Here is a 21,355-nt window from a genome sequence, read left to right as displayed (position 1 = left end):
TGAAATTTAAGTTTAAGGCCAATTCTGTGTATAACAGGTGGCTAGTGTGGTGTAGTATGGATGGAAGTAACTTCTCTGAATCTGTTAGAAATCTGACAGCTAAGTTTAAACAATCAGAGATGTTTTTTTGGATGTGGTCCCTGTAGAGGGAATTACAGTAGTCTAGAAGTGATGCTGTTTCCTTGAGGTTGAAGGAAAAATAAAAAGCTTGCCAGCTTCTAGCTGGCAAAAACACGACTCATGATTAGTATGTCAAACCAAACGTCTGACACACCTACATTGAGGATGTGTCAGACGTTTGATGCTGGAGGACAGGTTTCCAAGACTTTTTATGTTTCAGGGGGAGCAGTAATGCTTCTTTGACAGGAAGCGTTTTCTTGAATTTCCACGCTTTCTCATTTTTCGCTTCTATCATCTTGTCTGTCCTGCTTCTGGCCAGCCAAACTCGTTCAGACACACCGGACACTATATCGACTTAATGGGCACTTGTGTTTTTTTCCGTGGATTGCGCTGAAACGTATGCATGATTTGCCGGGGCTAATGCATTATGTGGTCTAAACACGGCTGCTTCGGCAGTTCTCATCCTTGCACAGTGTACGTGGGTCTACCACCTCCTCACCTCTGCTCGCTCTGCCTTACATGTAGCCATCTCTCTATCCTGTGAACCCCATTGTTCATTAGTTTGTTTCTTCTGTCTTCTCTCTTTCCCCCCTTTTTTGTCCTCTTTTCTTCCCATCTGTGTACCTAGGCAGCCCATTGAGTAACTTCTTTGACGTAATTAAACAACTTTTTTCAGACGAGAAGAATGGACAGGTGCCCTACCCCCCTGGCACGCCCTCCAAGCACTGCCCCTCACCCATGCACGTCCGGAGGCATGACCCAGAAAATAATGACACCAAATTCCCCGCTGCAGGCCGAGACAGAGCCCACTTGTCGGTGGCATCTGTGGGGACACCAGAGGAATCTTAGACCGTGGCGCTTTGTAGCCATCCCAGTATCACTTTAAGCCAGAGACACAGAGAGAATATGCTATCTGTACATAGCTAGATATATATATAGAAATCATTTATGGACATCTTTTCTATAAAATGACTTTATATAGATAGAAATATATTAAAAGAATCAGAGTGATATTTTGCAAACAACATGTTGCACCAACACAACAGACACACACCCTTGCCATTCCACTCCCCTTTCCATTACCCCTCAGTGTCCACCATCATTACCACCCCTGTACCCTAACCATCTAATCACCTGTGGGCCTCAGTTGTTTGCTCCCATGCCGCTGCTAACCTGTGTGATGACCTGACTTGTTTCTGATACCAGGAATTATCCAGAAAACCTATTAAAGTCCATCCTCCTGCTCCCTGCTCCATTCGCCCTCCCTCGACCACCCCTCCACACCCCTCCAGCGTGCCAAGAGAGACGGACAATTGTTGACGGAGGACTCTTCTTATAGCGGTGTGCTGGGGGAGGGGTTACCATGGAAACAGACCCTTCATGCAGACTTCTACCTTCATCTTCCTCTGCACCCCGACTCCACCCCTGGCAGCCATCAGTAGAAGTAGACAAAAAAAAAAAAATCCTGTAGTGTTCTCGTTCTTAGAAACACACAAGCACACACATCCCAATAAAAACAAGACCACTCGCTCCCCTCACCAGCTATCACCGTTCTCTGACCTCAAGGAGCATTTGCTAATTGGAAAACGAGTATTATTCAAAAACACTACAGACGCCACATACACAAAACATACACGCACAGATCCAGTATGCACAAAAACTCTGGGATGTATCAACAATGATGAACAACATTTTAAAAAAAAAGAAGACAACATGCAGAAACACGAGGAGGAGAGAAGGGAGAGGAGTTTTGTGGAAAGCCCAAACAGCCGACACGGATGCTTGCTGGATTGTATTTGTTTGCTTTTTATTATAATGTACTTTCTTTGTGAAGAACTGGGTTTGAAATACTAACTGACTTTATTAGACTTAATACTATTGCTGCAAAACAGACTGGAATTGTGTTTTCAGAGAGGAGTTGGGTGCGAGCAGAACAGGGCAGCGGGAGATATTAAATGATAGTATAGGGTTGGGGGGAGGGAAGTGGGTGGATATTCGGGTATTTAAAATGAATGATCTATTCTGTTGTACAGACTGATATCATTTCTTATGTAAAAAAAGAAAAAAAAAAAAGAAATGTCTAGTTGTGACACTGTTTAGATACCATAGGAACAGGTTGGTAAACCTGAGCCTGCCACTTACTGTCATTTTAAATTCTGTGTATTTTTGTTACATGATCATGTACGTCTTTGTTTGATTGACCCAATAATGATCCAAACATTCCTGTTTCCTATTATCTGCAGCATTTTTTCTTTGGTTTTCATTTATACCTCTCTCTAGTCTCACTTACCAGCAGTAGGAGTAGAGAAACAAACGAAAAAATGACGTGATAAATGCAACTGTGGATATTTTTGTATTGTTGTCCTTATTTATTCATGTTTGTTCATCTCACTGTTTGATTTCCTAATTTATTATATCTTGGCTATTTATATGAACAAAGCTGTTAGGTCAGTTGAATGTTATTTATTACCCTCTTGTGTGTTCGTAAATGGGACATTTAAAGAAAAAAAAAAAAGAACTTTTATTTCCTTTGCTTTGGTCTGACTTTAACTGAATTATGTGAACTTTGACAAGTCATAAATTCTCTTTTCCATGCTCTCTCTGCAGAGGGAAAGAGAACTTGTGGGAACTCTTGGGAAAAAAATGATTTACCAGTAATTTAAGAATGTAGACTTAGCCTCTTTTTGGAGAGGGAATATGCTCTTCTATTGATATTTGTCAGTTTCATATTATTGTGCGTGTAGGCCAGGCTGGAGGAGAAGAACACCACAGATCCTGATCTGCTTCTTCTCTTTGTAAATAGACAGACAAACCGTGGGGGTTGATTGTTTTCTCAACAATGCTGGGGATTCCTGCTCTGTGCTTTTAGCTTGTATTGCTGTGTGCATGTCAAAACATGAGCTTTTCTTTGCATGGCTTTAGTGTTAATGTTCCATGCCAAACTCACTCCTTCTCTCAGCCTTCATCACTTCTCTTTCCACAAAACTACCTTTTAAAATTTAAATTCCCCTTCTGTCCCTTACTTTCCCACCTTTTCTGCTTTTATTTCTGGCTTTTTTCTTTCTTTTAAATTGTTCCCTTGGCCCTGCTGATCTTTCCCTTCGTCCTCCTCCTCCTTATCTTGTGCACAAAGTTTTTGAAGGATGCTTCCTCAACTCTGTACCTCTCTCTGGAAGGCTCTGAGGTCTGGGCTCTCTCTCTACCCGTTAGTAGTAGAGGCACAGGGAGGGGATACCAGTACTACAAACACAAAGCAATACCCTGATATGCGCCCTCCTTTCTGTTTTCTACAATGGGAAGCTAGCAGCACTAAGGATATCCAATGATTCAGAGGCCTACATGGGTCTTTTGACAGAGCAGGAGCAAAACTGACTGTAATCCCCATAAAACGTAACTGTGAGCATCTTCAGTGCTGAAACAAATAAACTCATTCAGTTATGGTGTGTTTGTTATCCTTATTTCTACCTGTGCAAGCAAGGGTAAGTGTAGACCAGAGAGGAAAAAGGTTTCATAAACAAAGTTAAGATCGATGCAGTAGATTTTTTATTTTTTTTTCCCCCCTCATTATGTCACATGCCATGGATTTGTGGTAAGATTGTATTTCATATGTAATTATTTCCATTTTGTAGGCTTCCTCATTTGTAAATCTGCCGTTTTCCCCGATTCCAGGTGAGTCCAAAACAATTCACACATGAAATGATTTGTTTACCAGGTTTAATAATGTATCCAGCACAAAAACAGACTCTTGTCGTCCAAATCCCATGTTAGCCTCCGCAGCTGTACCTGTGTCGAAGCATTAAACCTCAGCATACACAAGCTTAATAAACTGTTAGAGCGTACCTGGTAAAACAGCAGAAGCATTTTTTCCATACTAATAATCTGCTTTGATTAAAATAAAAAAGGGGACACCCCGTTAAATACTCTCACATCTTTTTCTCATTAAATAGAAAATGTCCATCCCACTCTTCTGAAATTTTCATTACTCTCATCGTACTTAAAAAAACAAAAAACAAACAGAAAATAAAAGCTTTTACATTAAAAAAGTAGATTTGTTAATCCAAAGCTTACATTGATGCAGGGAGTTTAAGGCTGCAGCCTTGCTCCCACTATGCAATACTATAGAACAGAAAGTTTAAAGTCCAGCATCAAAAGGCCACCTCACTCAATTCTTCAATAAAGGCTTCAGTCTGTAATCACTTTACATTGCTTCAGTCAAAACTGTGAGGCTGCCACTGATCCCAATCCTCCAGGGCAATTATTTATGTTGCAAGCTTTGTCCATTAGAGGGCAGCATTGTCTTATTATTCAGACTTTCAACTTGTTGCTTGTCCAGTAAAGCCTCGTGAGCCCTGGAGAAAAGGCATCATATTTTCTTCTTCGGAACGCTGTACGTCACAAAAAACATTTTCATGGAGTGCTCGGCACAAAGTATGAAATGCAGAGTTGCCCACAGAGTAAATCACCGCCAGGCATCTCACCAATCTGTGCCCGTGTCAAAATATTGCTCCTTAACACACAAAAATCAGATTTTACCAAGAAAACTTCTGTATTTGAAACACTTCAGATCTGATTCTGTATCAGTGAAAAGGTGAGACTTCTTAATTGCCACATTTATCCACTTATTTCTGTCCTCTCTCAACAGCATCTGCCATGTTGTCTTCAGACACGGGAAGTGACGTAGAGAGAGCGAAGTCGTTGAGCCAGGGTGGTCTCCAGCTCCTCCACAAGTGAGTCACCCCGGCTGTGCGTCAGCGTAGAAGTGGAGTTGTTTCCTTGTCGGGCCCCCGGGGGTCCCAACAGCAAGCTCCGAAAACTCTCTCTTTCCAGCAGGGCAGGCATCTGCTGCAAGAAGTAACCTTCACACAACGAGCTCAGCTCCACCGAACCATTAACCTGACAGAAGAAAGGACAGTGAAATGACCAAATTTTATAAACCTAATTTATGTAAACCTAAATGATCAAAACAACTTTTATATCAACGTCATATTTTCATGCCTGAAATAGCACTGATGTATACATATGTACTGCACTCACAGTAGTGCAATCCAAGTCTATCAGTAATTGTTACCTTAGCAGTTTTGTAGATGCAGACTGCATTATCTAGGCTGATATGTTGAGAGCAGATGAGTTCACAATGTCTCTGTAGCGCCCCCAACTGGAACAAACTAGCAGCTGACAACAGCTGCAGGAGAAAACATGAACATTTTAATGGAGGAAAAATAATGTCATGCATCCTTTCATTCTGTTTGCATACAAGCAATATTTAACTTTGTGTAACATGTATTTGGAATTTTCCTTTGTTTTCAGTTCAAGAAGCTACGAATTGTCGATAAAAACTAATGAAAAAATGAAGAGAGAACGATTTTTAAATTGATAAATGCACAAAAACACAGGACATATTTGAAAGCCCAGCTGGTGCACTTGTGATAAGGGTACTATATTTCAAAATCAAAGTAACAGCTTCATGCTTAGAAAGCATTGGCCAGACGGGACGATTGAGCTCAATTGTTGCTATGAACACAAACTTGTCTATGTCAAGCTTGCAGCTAAACTCAAATTAAAAAAACAAAAAAAGAACAATCTCCACTGTCAGCAAGAATGAGTAATTCATGTGAAGATGTAGAACTAAAGCTGGGATTTCTAAGATACCAACCCTGAGACAGATTAATGCGATTAACAATTCTTACCTCTAGTAAGTCAGACACCTTCTTTTTCAGTGACTCAGTTCCTCCACAATACAGGTATGACATCATCATCTGTACAGAGGTTAGAGGTTTCTTTATGAGCAATTTGATCTAAATAATGTCTGTTTTGTCATATGCAACACATCTAAATAGGGAATGTGTTTCTTACCTGAAATATGTTGTACTTGACATCGCTGATCTCAATCTCCTTATCGGAGCTTCCATCTGATCCATATGATGCCAGCAAAGACTTGAATCTAGAGCAAAATAAAACCCTTTAAGTAAGGTCTTATCAAAAAGCCTTAAAATGCACTCTTGTACCTTTCTGCACTCACCGGTCAGAGGCAGTAACCAGAAGCACTCTGTGTGCGTAGAATGGTTTTCCCTCAACCACAAATGTCACATCTGACATCTCTTGGTTATTCAAAAAGTGTGGGTCTGTAGAAAAACATCAGCACATGCATAAAACCCATAATGTTCTAGTAACAGCAGAGTCTGTACACATTACTGCTGATAAGATTACCAAAACAAAAATATCAGACACTCTTTTTACTAACTAATATTCATTAAAAAAATCTAATTTACAGCCCAAGTGTTACATTTGTGTTGTTTTAGGGTTTGTATCACTGTATAAGGAATCTGTTGACGGTGACTTTAGGCTTAAGAAAACTGTATTTAAGGATTTACTGGTGTTTTAGATGTCAAAATGACTAATTATCACTAGCCAATACTGAAATCCTATCCTCTTGGAACTCTGAGTATGTATATCCATATACTCTAAAGGATCATAGTTTCCTTACCCAACTGTGCTGAAAGAGTTGCCTTCATCTCAGGGATGGCTGGGAGGGGTGCTGGGCCAAAACAGTGACTAAAAATAGCTGCCAACTGCTGTGTAATGGCGTCACTCTGAAGGAAAGTAATAGAACGAGAAGAAGAGAAATGTATAATTAAATCTGTTTAACACTGAAAAAGTGTGAAAATCATACTCATGATCGCGTTTGACTGTACCTTTGTGGTGCGCAAAATATTGAACATAAGGGGCAGGCCTGTGGTGACCAGTTCCTCACAGTAGTCCTCCTCTTTGATTGTGTTAAAGTCTTTGAGCAGGGAGAGGGTGACCCCTGTCCTGGACTGCTGCTGGGCGCAGCGAAGAGATTCCAGCCACACGTGTAGTTTCCATGGCACGCCTGGTTAAATAGAAAGGATTTATTATTTGGTTCTATAAACTGGAAAAGTAGGCACATCCTCTTCTTGCCATTTGAAAAGTACCCATAGCATGCAGCTCCATGGTGACGTCCAGGTAGCCATGCTCGGCGCTGTAGTAGCTGGCCTCTTGGAGAGCCTTCATCCTGGCTTTGCAGAGCCTTGGTATGCCCACTTCTGGCATCGGCAGGGGACCATTGGAAGAGTTAGGAAGAGGGGAAAGATGGACGAAAGGGCAGATCCCAGCCGTCTCATCTTCAACCCCCTCAGCCAGGATCTCCTCCAGAGACAGGACATCGTCTTTGACTTGCTGCGGCTGAGTCAGTAGCTTTCTCAGCACGTTCCTGACAAGATAAATAGGAAGTAGAACGAGGGCAGAAAGAGGGCATGCAAGGAAGGAAACAAGAAAAGAAAGTTAGAAGGTGGAGGATCATTAATATCTGCCAAAATGGCAACATGTACTTCCAATTCTGCAACCCTGGAGTCTCCTCTCTCATTACGTAATCTATCACCCTCACTGAGCAATGTAAAGTGTTGAGTCTACATCGTGTTCACACAGACAGAGTGAACAGGTGGAGAAGTTTACACCACCAGCTGGTCTTCAGAAACAAATTGACTCTGAATAGAATGACACCTTAAACTTTCCTTTCACACTACAAAACCTTCAAGCTCTTCCTAAATCACACGATAAAACGTTTGAATCTATCCTCACAGCACAAACTCTAACTCTAGTCATGTGTAACATAAAGCTGACAGATGCATTATTTCTGTGCTACGTGTGCAAATGTTTACAGTTGGTCTTCCAGTACTAGTTTTCAGCATATGTTCAGACTGGGGGATACATACCTGTGTCCATGTGCAGCAGCATGACTGAAGCAGTTCATGTCCTCATAGAGGGATGATGTAAGGGCGTTTCCACCATGGTTCTTTGATAAGGGGTCAGCGCCTCGTGCCAGTAGCAAACTCACCATCTCATAGTTGCCTGAGAAGCACAAAGAGATAAATATTTCCACTTTGTTCATAAACTTGCAGATAATTTATTATCCTTGTGCTTATTTTTCCCCACTTGTCCAGTGTACTTGATTTTCCACCATCATTCATCATTCCCGAAATTTCAACATTTTTGTTTGTTACTGGTTTACAGGCCCATTTTAAACATTTATACACCACAAACATAAATGAAAATTTATCACATTTCATTTGGCATATTTAAACAGCCAACACATTCATTGCAGGCACTATTTACACACTGTCACTGCTGCTATGAAGAGCGTGTGTTTTCTTTACTCAAGCTACATGTTGCTTTCAGATGATCCCACAGAGGAATGCAGGCCACAGACTACTAAACAACCACAAGCGGCACACTGCTGCTGTCACTGCCCCTTCATTTACTCTCTCATTTCCTCATTCCTCCTGCTGAGTCACAAGTTAATCCAAGTGTTACTCTAGGTGGTCTTTGGAACTAGCAGTCTGTTAGTTACAAATAACCAATAAAGTTATTATTACCGCTTTTAACAAAGGTGATAGACAAGCTGTACAACAAAATCTTTTCCTTTTCCTACTGACTTTTCGCCTCCATAATTATACATAAGTGGTAATTTAGTGGCCATAACACAGACCCACTGTGAGATGGACACCACTCCCACTCTAACATCAGCTGTTCCTTGTGTGTTTGCCCACCTGCTGCTGAAGCCAGCTGCAGTGGAGTGTCTGCTGTACTCTCCTGTCCATTGCGGACTGCAGCCCCCTCCACATTGGCTCCTGCATCCAGAAGAAGCTGCAAAGGCACATTACCTCTGTTATATTAAACAATATTTGACATCTTGTAAGGGTCATTGTGACATAAACAAGCAACATGTAGCTTGTTTATGTATGTGTTTCGGACCTGCACCACAGAAATGTGTCCATGCAACACTGCAAAGGTGAGGGCTGCCCAGTGTCGACTATCAGGATGCACAGAGGGGTGCTTGGGGGAGCAGGGTGGTACCTGGCAACACAGATTAAATCAGTATTACACACCAAGATCACAAACACACGCACACAGAGAAAACATTACATTCATAAGAGCCTCTTACATGCTTTAATAATGGAAACCTTTCCTGTTTATAGATGTAAAGGGATACAAAATGTGCTTAAATTAAGACGGATTTGACCACATTGGAAATACTTAAGCATATTTACCGCCACGTCAAGGTTGGCCCCAGCATCAATCAGCATCTGGACGAGGGCTTCGTCTCCAGCTGCGCAGGCGTACATCAGAGGGGTCATACCCTGTAATGAAAACAAGAGTAGAAGCAAATGCATGAAGCTTTGAAGAAGTTATAACACAAAGCTATGTTTCCATCACTTCTAAGGATATTTCATGGACTTACAGCAATTTCCTTGAGATTTATCGTATTGTATAAGGGGCCTGCTTTGTGTCCCCAAATGAGAGGTGGTTTGCTCGAGCTAACGGCTTACATTTATATCTCCACAACATAAATTAAGTAAAATTTAAATACCTGGTCATCCATACTGTTCACCCCATCTGGTCCCAGTAGATCGATTGCTTGGCCAATAAGATCTGTGCGACCGCAGTTGAGCATCCGAAAACCCAAATCAAGGTGGAACTTATCAGAGGCAGCTTTGGAGTCGAGACGCTTGAAGGAGCTGAAGCAACACTCAGGCCTGAAACAAAATTAAAACTGAATAAATAACCAGTTACCAATTAATTTCTGAGAGCTGATGGCTAATTTATCAGGATCTACTCGGTCGCTTTTCTAAGATGCTTGTTTTATGCATCTTGTGGCTTACATATGTTAATGATGCTTTCTATAGAAAGAAGTAAAGTTAATGAGCCACACAATAGTTAACAAACATTAATTTACCGCATACAATCATTTGTTAAATACAAATGATTAAACGACAGACGTCCAGCTCAAATAAAACATCAGTCTTAGTTTTTCTTTTCCTGAAATTATTAGTAAGGTTTGTATTTATATTTTAAGCACTTTCATCCCAGCAGAGCGAGTGAGGTGAATGAGTGTTCTCACTTACTTCAGTTGTCTCGGCTCACAGTCCAATCCTGGAAGGAGAAGCCTCGCCGTCTGTCTGACATCATCGCTGTCCACTAATAAACTCCTGCGATGCTCGGCATGAACTATGGCCACCCTCATCCACTCCATTAAAGGTGGCAGCAACAGAAAAGGCCTATGAGCAAAAAAAAGAGAAATCATTCACCTTCTGTTTGCTTTGGTCCAATTATTACTGGTTATGATAATGAGTACCACTCACTGCTAGGTAACAGACATTAGTATTTCCCTGTATGTACACAGAAAGTGAATCTTTATTGAACTGAGCCAGTAAAAGATGAGGCTGTGTGAAAGACTAGATGACTTTAGTGGGGAGTGTAAACTTAAACACTCATAATTCAGTCACTTTGGAAATTAACTCATAGACTGTCTTCAGCCAGATGACTTACAACATCACCAACCCACATTCATTTCACAGCACGAGTCATCTTTCCTAATCTCAGCTGGTATTCTCGCTGATGTCATCCCTCTAAGGCTCAAGAAACAGATGTTTCTATATGACTAGATCGCCAGAGTTGGGAGTTCGCCTTGTAATCGGAAGGTTGCCGGTTCGAGCCCCGGCTTGGACAGTCTTGGTCGTTGTGTCCTTGGGCAAGACACTTCACCCGTTGCCTACTGGTGGTGGCCAGAGGGCCCGGTGGCGTCAGTGTCCGGCAGCCTCGCCTCTGTCAGTGCGCCCCAGGGTGGCTGTGGCTACAATGTAGCTGCCATCACCAGTGTGTTAATCGGGCGGATGACTGGTTGCGTAAAACCCATTGGGGTCCTTAGGGACTAGTAAAGCGCTATACAAATACAGGCCATTTACCATTTAATCTTTGCGGTCATGTAAAAATACAAGATAGCGGCTACTTATGTTTAACCAAGATCTTCAAAAAAAACAGGAAGAATCACCTGAAATTAAAAATTGTGACCTAAAGCTGAAGTAACAGTGTTGTTATTCCTGAAGAAGTATATGTGGGGGAAAAAAAACCACGAGGACACAACATTTGGTCTGCTGCCATGTTTGTGAACGTGGCACTTTGAAAGTCATTGTTTGATTGCAGTCTTTGCATTTGTCCTTTTATAGTCTAGCTTGTTATCTGTTATCAGTCCCTTCTCGTCTGCGCCTCTCTCCCACCATATGTGGATAGAATGTGTTTGTGAACAATGACAAATTAGCAGGAATGTGACTGCTGTTTGCTTTTGATCATATGAAGCCTCATTTAAGAGCCGTTAATGATTGTTTGAACAACGTCTCTGTGTTATTAGACTGCCTTTCTCATGCTGAGACATTGTTTTTTATCAGTGGCCATTCCTTTGTTCTTGGAAAATGAAAGACTTACATAATGAATATCCATGGTAGCAAAAGCATGGGCAGTATACAAGAACACAGCAATGTATTTTGGGATTATAGTTAGTGTCAGTAGCACTGCTGTGCCATTTACTCTCCTTACTGTGCTTACTTTAAAAAGCAGTAGGAGGCTTCCTATAGCAAAGAACCTTCTGCACAAGAGCACTCGTTCATCACGGGTTTGTTAATAATGCATATTGCAAAATGGCTCTCCTCCTCACAATTGATGTGGAGCTTTTAAAACATGAACCTGATATAACTTAAATTGAACAAACAGCTGCATCCCAACTCACATAAATAATAAAGCTTTTCTTAGCTAGACTGTATGAAATTAGTGGTTAATAATAAAGCCATGCTTGTTTGATAATTAACACTGTTCTGCAGAGTCTAATAATAACTTTTTTTTGCTGACATTTGAGGCCTTAACTGAATTTTGGGCATCTGCAGCTCCTCTGCTGTCAGCTCTTCAAGTCTTTTTCTCGAGCTATTCTCTCAGATGTTGCCTCAGTACTTTATCAGTAGCTAGTCAGTCAAAGGGAGGAGCTTCTGCTGTCACCCAGGCGTGACAGTTAACAAGCAGACAAGGGGATCAAGGGGAGGAGGGATGATTAAGTGTGACTGGTAGGTGCATATAATGAAGGTTTTAAGTGTTTGGGAGATAGCAGGTGGGGTATGTCGAAATGAAGACGGGGGTTGGGCGGTAGTCTGTGGGTAGTTCAGAGGGTGCAGAGTGATAAGAATGTGACGTTTCTGAGGATGGGCTCAATGGGCTTGGGAATCAATGTTTATTTCTTCCTTAATGGCCTCCACTCAACACAAATTGGGCTGTGTGAGTGTGTCTGTTCATTTGTGTGTGGCTTCCTGAATGTCATAGGTATCCACCCTACTACTTGACTGCACGCCTGCAATCAGACACTAACTAGAGCCAACTTTGCTACAGTTATTATCCAGATTTTCCCCCTCTGTCCTTCCTTTTGTCAATCAGCCAACAATAAAGGTAGAGTTTTTCTATTAATAATGGACAATAGTGTTTGACAAGATATTTAGCTGCATTCTTATACCAATTAGCCAGACATGTACTGCTGACAGATGCACACTTATAATGTCCCATCCTATCTCTCCTATAGGACCAATCTGCCTTCCTTTTGACCCTCGTATGTGTCCGGGTTATGCCCCTCAGCCTGAAACGCAAATTTTAGCTTCATCAGAGTCTCTGCAACATCAAAAGCCACAGAGCCTGTTAAGACCGAAACCAGATAGTGCCTCTGGCTAGCTTACTGACCTCTCATACTAAGGCTTCATACAGAGAACAGCAGGATATAGAAACACCGACATACACAAACTCTCCAACACGTGAGCATGTAAACGTTAGCTTTGATTCATGGTGCGTTGCTTACCACCATCTGGTAGGTCATAAAGACAGTGAGCTCAAATCATGGTCAGGTGTGTTCGAACGCTGACCTGTCCAAAATGAAAAGCAAAGGCTTTTCTACCTAGGAGGCAAAAATCACACACGCTACACTGGCCCCATGTGTCTTATAAAACCTATAACCCGAAAGGAACTTAAATCAGCTTTTAAAGCGGACCTCATCACAATTTGCCAAAGGGTCAAGGTTAACCACTGATCTTGTTTCAGATTGCAATCGTAAAGGCTCAGATATGAATGGAGACATAACCATATCTGATGTAAATGCAGTTAGAAGTAAGCTCCATTATTAAAATCATCTCTTTTCCTTTAGGGAGCAGAGGAGTAGGGGGTCTGTTTAGAAGAATGTTGGAAGTGCTGCTTTTTAGTGAAGTTGCAATAATAGTAAAAAACAAAAAAAGTTAATTGTTTTTGATCAACTTTTTTCTGTATGTTTAAATAGTGGAGTGTGAAAATAAGACAATAATATCTGCCCTCCCACGCTTTAAGCGCCCTCTTACTCCAAAACAAGATTATTACTCACAACTAAGCACCAGCTTTAAGAGGATCAAAACAAAGAGGGTTTCTCTTGTACTCTCAAGGATTCGGCAATAAGGCTCTCACCAGGCTCCCTCTAATGTCTGACGATGTGGCCCACACAGATCTGGTGGTTTTGGGTTTCCACCAAAGGTTTTACACAGCTCTTAATAGAGGCTGAGCCAGATAGAGGGAGAGGCCCACTGGAGGAGAGAAGCCTGTATCATTACCAGGCACTCGTATTGTAATCGCTACCAGGTTTTCACACCACCTGAGTGTGTTCTCTAACATTCACAGACACGCAGTCACAAAGAGATAGGAATATGAACATGCAGAAAGGCAAACCTGTGTGCAGCAGCTGTCAAGAAAGAAAAAAAAAAAAGCATAAAGTATGATGGGATGCCAAACTGTTTTATCCTGGACACATAAACTAGGCTGATATACATCCAGCATTAAAAACATCTGAGGATTTATAACAACAGCCAGGTGAAAGAAAAGGGTGTATATTTGCTGTTGTGTTCACTTTGAAGCTAACGGGGACTTTGTCTCACATGCACTTTGTCTGCTTTTTATTAAATGCACAGGAGGCAGCTGGGTTTATTTCCATACAAACGTGTAGTGAAGGGAAGACAAGGTGGATATTTTTGGTGATTTCACTGTGAAAACATTCATGTAACTATGATCACCTGACAGATGCTATGCCTTCATCATAATCCTAACATGTGATTTTCATTATCAGCATTAAAGGGCAAAATCTCGTCAACAACATTAACTGATTTACTGCTGCAAACTGAACACTCACACCTTAGTGGGAGCGCCAGCACGTTTATATATGCTTATGTTACCTTTAGACATGCCTGTATAAATCAGTATAAAAAATGTAATTAAGCCGCGAACACTTATTGCTGCCAGTTTTTACATTTCTGGCACAAAAACATAATTGAAGATTTCTTTCTGAGAGCAGACCTCATGTGTGTTGGCAGGCACAGCTACTTTTGTCATGTTACCTTAACCGAAGGCACATAATCCATCACATTTATCTGAAGTGCTGAATATCACAGTATCAGAACTGCAAACCACTGTGAACAACAGTGATGTAATGCAATGTTTTCGAACGTTTTATCACATTTTTTGAGAATAGAGACGTGACTCGGTTGAGTGTTACTCAACAGTTACTTCTGTAGAAAGCAAAAAAAGCAAGAAACGCTGTAATTTCCCAGAGACACCTACAAACATACGGAAGGGGTTGGTATGGAAGGTTTGTAGATAAAGCCACAACTTTTAAATAAAAAACAAGTGGAATGTGCTGCACTGTGTCCAGACTGAGCAAACATTTTAATTCCAAGAAACAACAGGAAATAAAGGGAACAAAAAAACTGCCAGACTTTCTCAATGCAACTAAGGAAGATTGAGCAGACCCTAACAAAATTACAGACCATTTCCACCTCTTAAAATTCTTTTAAACACCAGTCTTCAGCCTAATTTACACTCTAAAGGTGCAAGTCACCCTTCTATCGCACTACTGCTGACACCTAGAAGCCTTTTCTTGCTTGTAATTCAACAACAGAAAGTTAACACTTAAATGAACAAAGGCTAATGGGATTCGGAAAAGGATGAAAGTGAAGTGTTGCCTGCAAAAAGCTTTTCACTTCATTGAGAACCCATTTGTTCATTTTTGAAGTTAAAGGTTTCAATTTGGGTTTGTTTATTTGCAGTGGCTACACTTCTGGCATTGACCGTATTTTGGTCAGCTTCATGAATCAAACCGAATCATTTGAAATTACAAATGTATTTAGGGAGATAAGCATCAAATGTATGAAAGGGAAAATCAGGAGTACCACTTATTTTCTGTGAAAGGGGGGGGGGTCGAAAACAAAATGGAACAGGGTCAATGATTAAGATTAGATCTGTAATTTCACCGCCTATTTTGCACCCAGAGAGGGAGCATCTAAACTGCTTGTGTCCAGTCATGCATAATTCCCACCTCTCTTTGCTAAGTGCCATGCGTGGGGGATCCAGATTGGGATTCTCCATGGACTCCATTTGTGGGCAACGCAGGAAGTAGTAAAGGGTGTGGAGGGCGTCAGGCGACCAGGACACAGGCTGTTGAGGACGGGCGTGGCGGGCAGGGCTCAGCCCTGGACGTACTGAGCTCAGGCGCTGCATGTGGTGCATTGCACGGGACACCAAGTCACCTGGAACCACAGAAACATTAATAGTTAACAAGTCATATGTAATTTAAAAAACTGAAGGTTAAAAATGATTTTCCTGATTCTGTAGTATGAAAAATCAGTTTATGGACATAAATGAGTGGCATATTAAAAACTGTTTACATTAAAAGCCCCATGGGCTCTCAGTCAAACTGGATTCCCCCCTCCAACCATGTCTCTAGTGGTATTTGTCATTAGCAAAGCCAGACGACCAGTCTAAATAGCCATTCACCCATGATCAAGGCTCTACTGAACTGTTCATGTAGTAGCAGAGTAGTTAAAAAACCCTCTACCGTGAAAGTTATGCGTCAGTCACGTGATAATAGCAATGCTAACATTAAGTCTTTTCAGAAAGTAGAATATAGCGATTTGACAGCGAACACTTAAATGAAAGCTGTTTGTATAATGGTGCTCATCAGATGATTCATCAGTTTATACTCTAGCAGTGAACTATGTGCAACTGAATAAAAGTACATTTTGCTTAAAATATGTTCAGTGTGATATGCAAAAATTCTTAAAAAAAAAAAAAAAGAGAGAGAGAGAGAGCCAGACCGACAGGAAAAGAGATCTTAGGCATTAAAGAAAGTGTAAAGTGGACAGTCGTCACAGGGACAGGGAGGAGGGGCAGGGAGAGGCGGTGTGAACGAGGGAGCCCAGGATGAACTTGGGATCTTGTAACACTCATTTAGCATAATTACCCCCGGGTAAAAAGACAGCACATCAGCTAAGGGTGAAGAATTCAACAGAGCGAGTGTGTTTGTGTGTCAGCATTAAGAGGTTTGGGGTACTTCTAGGGGATTAGGCTGGGTAACCCTCCCAAAACAGACCCCACTTAAAGCTGAAGGGCCCCCTTTGTGATAACCACCACCAGCAGTTGCTCCAGGAGGTCTCGTAGGAATCATTGGCCATGATGGAGAGCCTCTCCTTTCCAGAATATATTGTGCCTTGAAGCAAAACTGAGCTCCGGGGGTCAGATGCCTATGAATAACTTCACTCTTAGATTACAGATATATTGGAGTTTTTGTGAAAGCTGCATTTTCCCATAGCCAGTGTGTTTATTATGCTGCTTCCCCTACAATTTTGGCCATATAGTTGAAATGTGCTGTAGCCTACTATCAGTTATCCACCATGTTTGTGTATGGTGTGTGTTTGTGTGTCTGGTCAAGTCCAGTTGAGTGATCAAGTAAAGCCGGGCAGCTTGGTACAGATGCTCCTGTGTCTGCCTGGTGTCTTGGGCTAGGATCAGAGTGCCAAACCCACCGTGTTTTTGCTGCGTGTATGTGAATTAGCGGACACAAGCCTGTGTGTGTTTCTAGGTGTGAATTGGTCTGGATATCAGCCCTGCCCAGAACAGCACAAATTCACCCCACCAGAGAGATGTTGCACAAAGAGACTACTGAGAGAAAGAGCGTGTCTTTGTCCGAGTGCATGTGTATACTTTCTTAATGCCTCACTAACTTCAGCGGTGTATGAACCGTGGCCTTGTGCTTTAGGAACAAACAGCAAAGTGTTAGCTCATTTAGAGAAGGAAATGTATCCCTGCTCCGTCCAACTCTAATATCCACGTTTCCTCTGTGCATGCCCCAAAACTCTCCATCTTCACCTCTCTACCTCTCCATCATTTCCTCCTGACTCTCCACACCTCTAAACCCACTCGCTCCTTAAATTGAATCCTCTGCCTTACAAACTTCCATCTCTCAAACTAACTCTATTCCTGTTTTTATCTTACTTGTTATTCCTACCCCTCGTTGCCGCCAACTCCCTCGCAGCCTGCAGTTTGAACAGACCACACGTACTGTAGAGTACAGTAAAGCTGTGTGCCTGCATGACTCTGTGTTTACCATCCACGATGCGTATGAATGTCTAGAGCTGTCTATGTTTAAACAAAGAATCCGTCCAATCATTCAAGGTCTAATACCTAATGGACAAATAAGTACCAGGCTTTTCAGCGGCTTTATACTTTGTATTACTACATCAATCCAAAGGAAAACATCAGAAGAAAAGACGGATGCAATTGTATTCAGACTGACAGCAGGCTCTAATAAAGTCAATAAAGTCTGAGGCATGCTGACACAGTCCAAGTGTTGCATTGTGGACCAACTTCACTGAAAAAAAGACTGTGTACTGCTTTGCAAACAAATTACAGATGACAAATGTACAATCTGAGGCACTGTGACTTTATTCTCCAGAGCTCCATGTGTAGATAAACTGATCCGCTGTTTATTTTTAGAAGAGCCGGCATTAGATGACTTGCAGATTCAGGCACACAATGAGACTCGGGACAGAAAGTGATAATTATATGTTATCTTTGCTGCCTACTTTGCTGCCTGAACTATTATTTTCTGTTGAATAAAAAAAAAATAAAAGGTTATGTGTCTTTAAGAGAAGAGCAAGAAAAAAGCATTTGTGGTCAAGCACCAACATTTTTTTAAAGTCAGGACATTTTATTATTTCTGGGAACTGGTACTTGTCTTTTCTGGCAAGGATACTGTGTAGCTTCACAGCTCAGAGGACTTTAATCAATTAAAACATGATGTGAAAAAATGCTTCTAATCAGGACCACAAACACTATTTACAATATGTATACTCACTGAGTTCAGAGATGCTGCCTACACAGGTAGCCAGCAGTGACTGTTCCAGTGTCCTCAGCTCCAGCTGGGCATAAGCATCCTCCCTGCTGTCCACAGACGACTGTTGGTTCTCTGTGTAGGGACTGAAATGGGCTGGGAGGGACAAAACACCTACAGGCACAAAAGCAAAAAGGAACAGATATTTAGATATGATATGAATCATTTAAATCAACGTCCATAACTTCTGAAATATCCATCAGGACTGCTGTTGTAGAAATCCCTACACGACCGGTATTTGCTCACTGCAGCCGTCGTAATCCTTATAACATGTAATCCACACCACTGAGGGCAACCAAACACACAAGGGAATCTGAGCCTTGCTCTCAGCACATTCAGGAAAGTAAACAGAGCACATAGTGACATGAGGCTAATGCAAACAAAACCAATCAAAACTGTATTAGACACATGTTGAGTAAAACCAAAACAAAGTTATGAATTTTGTGTTATTCCAAATACTTGCCTTTAACATTACTAACATGTGATTATTTTAACACCGCAGAAAAGACATATGTTGTATGTCTGTAAAAGAATAAGGGTTGCAAAGCTAGTAGATGCATGATGGTTGAGGCTGATTTGTCTGATGTATGAAGGAACAGTAAGTGAGACAGAGGTATACTGGTAGATAAGGATAAAAAATGATGGTAGCACAGACAGCAACCTTCATTATAACCCAGGGGTAGGCAACTCCAGGCCTCGAGTGCTGGTGTCCTGCAGGTTTTAGATCGCACCCTGGGTTAACACACCTGAATCAAATGATTAGTTCATTACCAGGCCTCTGGAGAACTTCAGAAATGCTGAGGAGTCATTTAGCCCTTTAAATCAGCTGTGATGGATCATGGACACATCTAAAACCTGCAGGACACCGGCACTCGAGGCCTGGAGTTGCCTACCCCTGTTATAACCCATACAGCGGACGTGCTTAGCAGCACTTGCTAAATACATCCTTTATAGTTTTAGATTTTATCATGCAAAAAGAGGAAGTGAAAAAAAACACAACTAATCGGGAAACATCTTAATTGAAATACATAAGCAAACATTATAACATGGTTGTTTCCAGCACATTAAAATAATACAATTTCACGAGTTGTGAGACAAAATTCATAATTGTACTAAATTATGAGGCACAGCTACTGATGAAACTATGGCCAATCATGAACACATTTGGCATTTCCTCTTTGAATAAACACTCAGCAGACCCAGTTAGTCCAACCCAACCATCTCCGACAGTTTGAATATGTAATGTTACAAAAAATAAAAACCTGGTTGTCAGATGAGCAGGCAAGGAGATACAATCATTTCTTGCATAACGACATAATGTCCTGTTCTTTCACTGCTCTAATTGCTGTGTTCCAACTAAAATGGATAACAGTAGCGACCAGTCAAAGTAAGAACACAGAGTGGCCTTTTCTGTCTTTCAGAAAAGATCTCCTGGGTAAAGCTCCCAGCTTAATTAGTTTTGCCTGGTTTGTTTTTAGTTTTTTTGGTTGAAAGCCGAGGTAGCTACTGTGCATCTAATTGATCTGAATACAGTTAGCTGCCCAAAAGTTAACCTTTATTTTGGCTTCTGAATATGAAGCAAGCTTTCTGCCAAGCCAGAGGAAATAAGGGGGGATGGCCGAGGATGAAAAAGAGAAATGGAAAAGAGGAAAGATGATCAGAGCAGGTTTGTGATTTATTTATGAAGCCAGAGGAAAAAAAGCTGCATCATCTTAAACTCTCCCTTCTCTCCCAAAAGGGAAAACATGGGCTACCGTCCCTAAAATGACATTCCCATGTGCTTCCGGCAAGTGCTGTGTTCTCACTGGAATCAGAGTGGGGATGTTGAAAGAAAAAAACTGCTGAAACATGTTGAAATAAAATCCCATCATCTTACACTACAGCCTCTTCTTTTTAGTGATACATGCCAGCAAGAGATAACGATACTTTTACTGCTGACAGAATCAAGGAAGGCAAAGGAGGAATGTTGAAAGAACACCAAGGGAAACCACACATACATTTTTGGATATATACTTTTGTTTTAAAGCCTTCAGATACACCAAAATGCCTGGGTATAATATATTCAGTATATTTCATATTTTTGAAATGATGTAAACACATATGAAAAATATGGCAGGCTTCATACTTACAATCTTGTTTCTGGTCTTTCATATAAGTATAGACAAGAGGCAACAGAGGCCTTTGAAAGTGACACACAACTACCACAAGCCATTTTCGGAGGTAAACTGTTGGAAGAATAAGATAGGGGCATTGTCTCAAGATGTCCTTTCTCTCATATAGCACCTAACTGAAGATAATCCACTTCAAAGGGTTTCGCACTACAGGAAACACTTTGTTTGGTTTAAGTGATGGTTCTGCCTGGATGGAGCGTGCAAGACAAACAAGGAACATTGCTCTCTGTGAATTCACTGGACAATTACTTGTGTCTCACATATCAACACAATTAAAGATTACAGGGTGAAGGGTTAAGGTTATAGGGTGTTCAGTGTCTGATCTGACTGCATCTGACATTTGCTTTTCCATCAACTAATGTCTAGAAATGTTGAAGGGGTGCAGTGAATGTAGGTGTCAGCGCCAATGGGTGGAGTTCATCAAAGACTAAATGACTTTGACATGTGATCATGACTGATTCTAAATATGCTGCCTCATTGATAGAGTCATGTGCCAGAGTCACAGTGTGTTTCAGTAAGTACTGTACTGCACTGAGTCTCTGCCCAAACAGGTTAGCAGGATTTGTTCTTATTATACTGCATGATTTATGACTGAGACGAGTCCCCCGCCCAGACAGTAGCAGTCACCTCAGTGCAATTTGTAATCAGGCGGACCTGACAGCTTGAATATCTAAAGGTGTTAGCACTGGATTACTCAACACAGGGTACATGATACACTGACTTCTGCCAAAGGGGAAATCTAGTCTCTCTCTCTCGTACTTTCTCTGCACCATCTGACTTGTATTATATGTGCTGACTCCCCATTCCAACACAATAGAAACGGCTGGCTGTGGCAGACTACTACTGCTACATGCCACACAAACAAATTATACACAAGCTTCAACTCATTCCTAATCACGGATGAGCACAAACACACCAATACACTGTCATCTGTCCAGATAAAAGAATGCAAATGTGCATTATGTGCAACGTCAGCTGTGATTTTATATAGAAAGGT

General features: G+C 41.3%; 2 protein-coding genes across 8 annotated transcripts in view; one reads left to right on the top strand and one right to left on the bottom strand.

The window, feature by feature from the left end:
• The window catches only part of brsk2a (BR serine/threonine kinase 2a), a 177,168-nt gene extending 172,294 nt beyond the window's left edge, over positions 1 to 4,874 (top strand). For 3 of the 6 annotated variants that reach the window (XM_040025242.1, XM_040025241.1, XM_040025244.1), the window contains one exon: positions 749 to 2,756. In XM_040025242.1, the coding sequence (XP_039881176.1) occupies positions 749 to 969 (221 nt within the window). In that variant the 3' untranslated portion in view covers positions 970 to 2,756. Of the gene's footprint in view, positions 1 to 748; positions 2,757 to 3,749; positions 3,790 to 4,762 lie in introns of those variants that run through there. The other 3 variants (XM_040025245.1, XM_040025243.1, XM_040025246.1) reach the window with 3 other exon arrangements.
• The window catches only part of abtb2b (ankyrin repeat and BTB (POZ) domain containing 2b), a 39,028-nt gene continuing 21,332 nt past the window's right edge, over positions 3,660 to 21,355 (bottom strand). For both annotated transcript variants that reach the window (XM_040025239.1, XM_040025240.1), the window contains 16 exons: positions 18,152 to 18,301; positions 15,335 to 15,545; positions 10,044 to 10,196; positions 9,509 to 9,674; positions 9,189 to 9,278; positions 8,893 to 8,994; positions 8,688 to 8,784; positions 7,854 to 7,989; positions 7,074 to 7,351; positions 6,813 to 6,991; positions 6,605 to 6,710; positions 6,140 to 6,242; positions 5,974 to 6,061; positions 5,808 to 5,876; positions 5,189 to 5,302; positions 3,660 to 5,013 (listed from right to left, as the gene is read on the bottom strand). In XM_040025239.1, the coding sequence (XP_039881173.1) occupies positions 4,780 to 5,013; positions 5,189 to 5,302; positions 5,808 to 5,876; positions 5,974 to 6,061; positions 6,140 to 6,242; positions 6,605 to 6,710; positions 6,813 to 6,991; positions 7,074 to 7,351; positions 7,854 to 7,989; positions 8,688 to 8,784; positions 8,893 to 8,994; positions 9,189 to 9,278; positions 9,509 to 9,674; positions 10,044 to 10,196; positions 15,335 to 15,545; positions 18,152 to 18,301 (2,276 nt within the window). In that variant the 3' untranslated portion in view covers positions 3,660 to 4,779. The remainder of the gene's footprint in view (positions 5,014 to 5,188; positions 5,303 to 5,807; positions 5,877 to 5,973; positions 6,062 to 6,139; positions 6,243 to 6,604; positions 6,711 to 6,812; positions 6,992 to 7,073; positions 7,352 to 7,853; positions 7,990 to 8,687; positions 8,785 to 8,892; positions 8,995 to 9,188; positions 9,279 to 9,508; positions 9,675 to 10,043; positions 10,197 to 15,334; positions 15,546 to 18,151; positions 18,302 to 21,355) is intronic.

The sequence above is a fragment of the Simochromis diagramma genome, unplaced genomic scaffold, assembly GCF_900408965.1.
Source record: "Simochromis diagramma unplaced genomic scaffold, fSimDia1.1 OVJJ01000293.1, whole genome shotgun sequence".
NCBI lineage: Eukaryota > Metazoa > Chordata > Actinopteri > Cichliformes > Cichlidae > Simochromis > Simochromis diagramma.
The sequence above is the reverse complement of the archived record's forward strand: the minus strand, read 5'-3'. Positions and strand labels throughout refer to the sequence as shown.